General features: G+C 52.8%; 1 protein-coding gene across 2 annotated transcripts in view; it reads left to right on the plus strand.

The window, feature by feature from the left end:
- Window positions 1-6,729, plus strand: part of IQSEC2 (IQ motif and Sec7 domain ArfGEF 2) — a 78,348-nt gene that overhangs the window by 29,162 nt on the left and 42,457 nt on the right. Inside the window, exon 1 of one of the 2 annotated variants that reach the window (XM_007457344.1) lies at window positions 5,483-5,596. The exons of the other annotated variant lie outside the window; for it this stretch is intronic. Within the exon in view, the coding sequence (XP_007457406.1) occupies window positions 5,571-5,596 (26 nt within the window). The 5' untranslated portion in view covers window positions 5,483-5,570. Of the gene's footprint in view, window positions 1-5,482; window positions 5,597-6,729 lie in introns of those variants that run through there. 2 annotated transcript variants of the gene reach the window in all.

Raw genomic sequence — 6,729 nt, forward strand, 5'->3', positions numbered from 1 at the left:
CTTTCCCTCCCCTCCTCTCTGTCCCCTCTGTCCTGGCTTTAATTAGCAGCCCTGGGGATGAGTCACTTGGCAGCTGGGGAGGGAGGCTGCTCAGAACCCAGTCGAGCCTCGGTTCCTGGCCCGAGCCTCCCGGGCAGTACCACTGTGTTCTTGGTGTGGCTCCACATCTGTGCGGGTGTGAGGAAAGCAGGGGCAGCGCTGCGTGCTGGTGGGTGTCCATGCACGGCAGGGTGTCTGCATAGAAGCAGATCTGGTTGTTGCTGCATTTGTCTCGGTGTCCACTGAATGTCAGTGTATGTGAGTGTGCGACTGTAGCATGTATCTGTGGTCGCAACTGTCAGGAAATGAGGGAGCATTTGGGTGAACACACACAAACGCTTTATAATTGCATTCACCCCTCCCTACCTAAGTGTTCTTTATGCGTTTTTGCTTATGCAAGCCCTGCACTTATATCCCCAATTTTCCCTTGTCTTAGTCTAGGTACACTTTGTTGCAGGGAACTGAAACCCACTCAAACGCACTCAAGAATAAAGGGTGGATGGGGGGGAGACTATTGTGAGGCTACATCTCACAGAATCTAAGAGCAGTAAATGACGTATAGCCAGGCCTCATGCCAACTGGAAGTGGGACCAAGAAGTCAAGGAGGAAGATTGCTCTCTCTCTCTCTCTCTCTCTCTCTCTCTCTCTGCATCTCCCTGGCTCATGCGTTGTCTCTCTCCGTCTTTCATGACTTGCCTGGTCCCTGTCATCTCTTTGTCACTGACGCCTCTCTCTGGACTGGCTTCCTCTGCTCTCAGGTGGCCTGATGTGGCTGCCAACCTAGAAGCTATGTGACCTTCCAGCTTCAGGGCCCACCCCCATGGGACAGCACCGTTTCTGTCCATCCTGTGGTAAACGAGGTGGCAAGGGGCTGTAGGTGGGAGTGGATTCTCCTAGAAGTGGGTGAGGGTAGAGGTCAAATACTCTGGACTTGGTGTTTCTTCTACAGTGCCCACAGCTTTTATGTGTTCACAAGCGAGGTCAGAGCCTGGGGAGTAGTCTGCTCAGAGGCCCACGATTATAAGCTTGCTCGTCCATCAAGGTTTTGGTTCCTACTCTAATGCAAGTTGACCTTTGCTCACTATGCTTTCAAGTTCCATGCTCTTGCATCAAAATGCCCTGTTTTTCTAAAACTTTCCCCTTATTTTGTGCCCAAACAGCCTTTAAGTGCACAGTGAATATTACCATCGCCGCCAGTGTGCGGTGATTTTCATAGCCTCAGAACAACTGGCATAATGCTACTCATGGTACAGCTGCTACCAAGTTCTTGGTTGTTTCAGGAATTTTCACATTTTATTAGTGCAGTGACTGAATTTATAGTTATCTTCAGTATAGAATTACAAGCACACATTATCAATATTATCAACTTGACGCTTGAGCTTTTCCATTAATACAAACCCTGCAGTTTTTACATTAATTACAGAGGGAACCTTAGACATGTTTTCACCTATGAGTAAAGAGTTTGGAACCAGCTGTGCACGTAATGACTGTTCTCCAGATGTAGGGGCAATGCCCATGGCTCTGACCTCGGCCTGGGCCTTGCATCCTCTGGCTGAGACTGGAGACTGCCCACCTCCTTAGGGAGCTCCTACTTCTGGCCTGGCACATAGCAGGTGCTGTTGTTATTTTTTAATAAAAATGATAGTTTTCTTATTATTGTTAAGTCCATCTTCCACATATAGGTGGTAAGCCTGAGTGGGAGAGATCATCCCAGGCTCAGGGAAAAGCCTCCTTCAACTTAATAAATGCTTTGATTCAGAAAATGTGTACTATGTATCAGGTACTGTTAAGGAGCATTCCACACACCTTATCTTTAATCCTCCTGGCAGCTCTGCCAAGTAAGGGTGATTGGATCCACTTTACAGAGGGGAAAACTGAAACCTTGAGAGGTAGAGTGACTTGCCCGAGGTCATCCATCCATCTGTCCATCCATCCATCCACTTAGTCATGGGACAATTTCTTGAGTACCTACAACGTGCCAGGCACTGTGCTAAACTAAATGCGGTTGATACAATGTTGAATAATAGAATCCTGCTCTGAGGAAGCTCACCGTCTGGTAGGAAAACAGATAAGGAAACAGACAATTACAGGCGAAGTGTAGGGTGCTGTGGGAGAACCTCAGAAGTGTACCCAACACAGCCTGAGGGTCAGGGAGGCTTCTCCAAGCTGACATCTAAACTGCGACTTGGTGGATGAGTAGAAGTTAGCCTGGTGAGGGGTGGGGGGGGAGGTGAGGTGAAGTGGAGAGTGTTGCAGACAGAGCAAAAAAGTGTGCCAGGGCTGTGGAGCAGTGTTTGGTACTTGCATTCGTGAAGAACTGTAACTGTATCTGCAGTGGGATGGGGCTGTCATGAGAGATAATCTGGAAAGGAGACAGAAGGTAAATTGGGAATCTGGGACTGGGACCCCGGTCAGTTAGACCCAGAGCCAAGGAGCTGCAGGACCCAGGAGCAGAGTTTCCATGCTTCCCCACCTGCCTGGTCCCAGGGGCCAGCCTGGGCCAGCCTGGCTAGTGCCAGCGGCAGGCCAGGATTCCAGTGGCCACAGTGCCCTCTAGTGTCCAGAAGCCCATCTTGCAGCCTCCACCTCAGTGTGGATTGTCTGTCTCTCAATACCTGCTGACCTGTTTGACTAGGTGCCCTGTGCCGGATGCTGGGGGCACTGGAATGAATAAGACATGGTGTCTGTCCCCACCGAGCTCCTGGACCAGAAGGGGCAACGGCACGTGAATAGACAGCGCTGGAGAAACGCAGGGTGGGAAGGACACAGGGGAGGGGTCCCAGAGTCAGGTTCCCAGAGGGCACCACCTCTGAGCAGACTTGTGAGGAACAAGGGGGAGCTAACGAGGTGGGGAGGTGGCACTGGGGGCAGGGTGGTGGGGAATGGTCTTTTGAGCAGAGGCAAAGGTGAGGGCGGACAGCAGAGTGTGGCAGAGAATTGTAGGCACTTCTGTTTGGGTGGAGCACAGGTTGAAGATGGGGTGGGGGGAGGCTGAGACCACGGGGAAGTGGTGGGGAGGGGCAGCTCACAGAAGGTCCTGGGATGCCTGACACTAGCTCATAGTCAGCACTTAGTGAATAGAATCATATAAAGAGTTTCCCTGCCCTTTTGGGATCACAAACCCATCTGAGGATCTAATGAAAGCAATGTTCTCCCCAGAAATGTACTCATACTCACTCATAGTTTTCATACAACTTTAGGGGCTTCAGAGACACTCCCCGCCCCAGGCCTATCCATGAACCACAGGCTTCCAAATTCCTCTTAGTATAAATACTGAAACCTTATCAGGACCTCCAGGCTCTGCATGATTGGGCCCCCGCCTACATCTCCAGTCTCGCTCATCTCCCCTTTGCTTTTGCCACTCAGCCACATTGGCCTCCTTGTAGTTCCTGGAAATACCACCTCAGGTCCTTTGCCCAAGTTGTTTCCTCTGCCTGGAACACTCTCCCCCACTACCTCCACTTTTTGCCCAGCTTAATTCCATTAATGGTTGAATAATGTCTGTCTCCTCTCACTTGAATATGAGCTCCATGAGATCGGGACATTGACTGCCCTTAGTCACTGCTGTATCTGTCCCCCAGCTCAGTGCCTGGCTCACAGGATCTGTAGTGTAAGTGAATGAAGGCCCTGCCAGTGCCCTGCGGCTGGGTCAGGCTCCTCACCCTTAGCTCCTTCTTCCCTTCAGCCCCTAGAAGGTTATCACATGAGTCGCCCCAACAGGCTCAGATATGCCTGAATTCCAAGAGTGGCCCAGATGAAGAGGTATCTTCCTAGAAATCTTCCCCTGCCCGAAACAAACAGGTTTCCCAAGAGTCTCCCCTACCTCCCTGGGAGAAGGATCATACTCTATCAGGCTCAGACTGAGACTTTTCAGCATGTGCATATTTGTCTCATTGAAACCTCACAAGAACCTGTGAGATAGGAGTTGCCACTCACCTTTTACAGATGAACAAATCGTGCCTCAGAGGGGTTACCCAGCTGAAAAGTTGTAGAGCTGGGACTTGTACCCAGCTCTGCCAGGCACCAAAATGTAAGCTCTTTGCCTCACCAGAGAGGGGAAGGGGCTTGCTCAAGGTCACACAGCATCAGCCTTAGGCCCAGGACTAGAATTTCTGTCTCTCAACTTCTGCCAGGCCAAGGTGAAGGTTTGGGCCACAGATGCCACCCTTAGGACAATAACTGCAAATGGGCACAAGGTGTGGCTGCCACAAGAGCCAAGAGAGTTGCTGAGGGAGAGAGAAAGAAAAGCAGGGGCTGAGACCAGAGCTTTGAAGACCACGGGGCTTTAGAGGGTGGGCAGAGGGAGAAGAGGCCATGAAGAGCCCATAGATGCCAACTTTGCGGTGGTCCATAGGGCCTATCTCTCTCAGCAGCTTTGGCTTTCTTGAGAGGAACCAGCTGCCCCGGCAGGGAGGCAGGAAGGCAGGAAGGCAGGAAGGCTGGCCTGTTGCCTGTCAACTCCTATTCCTTCTAGATCACTGGCCCCCTGGCCCCTCCCAGGGCTGCCTTCTGCTCAGAACAGCCAGGGGCCTGGGATCTGGGGCTGTGAAAGGACAGGAGCCCTCTGAGCTGGATCTGGGGTACTCTTCAGGAACCCCACACCCTTCAAATCCTCCAAATTGTCTCCTTTCTCAAGCCCCCCACATAAGGAGGAGAGAGAGATTACTGTGGTAGGTCGATGGGGATTCTAGTTTGCCTGGCTGTATGAACTTTAGTAAGACTCTTCCCCTCTCCAGGCCTCAATTTCCCCCTCTGTAAAATCAGGTGGGCCAATTTCCTTGGAAGAACAGCCTCTAGATTGTGAATGGCGTGTCTTCTGATTTTTGCTTTTCTCTTCAGGGAGCATTTCTCTTAGCCAGTTCAGAAAACAACGCAGAAGAAAGTGAGAGCTTATTGCAATGGTCAAGAATATCGGCTGGGCCCTCATCTTGATTTCCCCAGATGGGTGATTTGAATTTTACTTGAACTGGAGCATCCCAGCATAACCACCACACAGAGTCTTTTTAACTCTGTGGAAGATGAGAATGTTTGTGAAAAGCTTCTATGGAAAGGTTTCTGTATTCACAGGGCAGCAATATGGCCAAGGGGACAGAGTCCTGATTTGGGAATGGCCAAACCAGGTCCTGATCTTGGGGTTCTGCTACTTACTAGCTCTATTACCTGTGCCGAGTTACTTAATGTTTCTACATCTCAGTTTTCTCTTCGGGAGAATAGGGCTAGTGACATGTACTTGACAGGGTACTTGGGGAGATTCCAACAGAGGTGCATATAGTGAGCCCAGCCTGAGGTTTGGCCGAGAGGAGTCACTTCAAGCTCTCAAAGCTGCTTCCTCGTACTAGGAATTCCCAGCCCTCCTGGGGGAGCAGGGGAAGGAGCAAAGTTTCCAGTTGCAGTCTGGCCTATAGCCCAGCAGGCCTGGCCCCGCCTCCTTGGTTCCTCCTTCTAGGGAAGGGCTGGGGAGGAGGGGGTGGCAACAGCGGTGGAGGCACCGCCCTGGCCAGGGGGCCTGCCCTCGGGACAGGTCCAGACCCATGGAGCCCCCCGGGAGGAGTAGCAGGTAGGAACCTGGCCCCTACCCCCAACCCTGCAGCCCGACCCCCTCCCTTCCTGCCCAGGCCTGGACCTGGTCCCTGGGCTGCTGATTCAGCAGCCTCCTGGCTTCCTGGTTCCTGGCTCCCCTCTTGGACTCTTGGAGGCCTTTGGCTTGGGGGAGGGAGCCAGCTCAAGTGGGTGAGCCCAGGGGCATCTGGGTGCCCAGCTCTGTAAGAACCCTGGAGCCCTGAGCAGCGAAGTCGATGGCCTGTGAGGGGTGTGATTGGTGGCTGCCCTGGCACCTAGCCTGGCGCTGCGGGGCTGTCCACAACAGCTGAGACTCTCTGATACCAACATTCCAGCAGCCTAAGGGTCTCTGAGTCTCAGGTTTAATGAGTCAAGGACTTGGGCCAGTGACTGGCACTTAGATGGCACTTGAGAAACAGTCGTTTTGCTGATGACAATTATTCCAGAGGCTCTGATAAGAAGAGTATCAGATTCTAGGATTCTCTGTTAAGGTTCTAAGATTTAGGCATCCTCTCCAATTCGCAGCAAGCGAGGTAGTGGGCAGCTGGCCTGGCCTGCAGCCACATCTCCCGGCCTTTACTTCGGCTCTTGAATGGCCAGGCCCTGACCACAACCTGCCTTCAGGGGCTCGTGGGGGGGCAGGGGCTGGCTGACCTGGCACTCACTCCCAGCATCTGCCCTGTGCTGGGTAGGGCAGGGACAGGGCCCTCGGCCTCACTACCCTGCTGTCTCTCCTCCCCCTTCCCCTTCTCTGGACTTTAATCGTGGGAAGCAGGAGGCAGAGGGGCCTTTGGACCCCACGCTAAGGGTGGGAGAACAGCGCTGGGGGGCGGAGCTTGGGCCCTGCCCCGGGCTGGGAGCGCAGCACTGGCCTTGGAAGCAAAGAACCACCCTGTCCTCTGGCTCGCTGGGCCCCACTCGCCCACTCAGCCCGAGTGCCATCCTGTCACCAAGACCACTGAGACCTTGTCAGCTCTCCTCCGCCCTCGCCTCTCCTGTCCTTTGCTCTGGCACTCTCTGCCTCTCCCCGTCTTCTCTCTGTGTCTTTTGTCTCGCCCTTTCACTGTCTTCCTCCTTCTCTGTCTTTCTCCTTTTCTGTCTTGTCTCTTTCCGTTTCTCTCTGTCTCTTTC

This window comes from Lipotes vexillifer, unplaced genomic scaffold (genome assembly GCF_000442215.2).
Source record: "Lipotes vexillifer unplaced genomic scaffold, Lipotes_vexillifer_v1.1 scaffold1263, whole genome shotgun sequence".
NCBI lineage: Eukaryota > Metazoa > Chordata > Mammalia > Artiodactyla > Lipotidae > Lipotes > Lipotes vexillifer.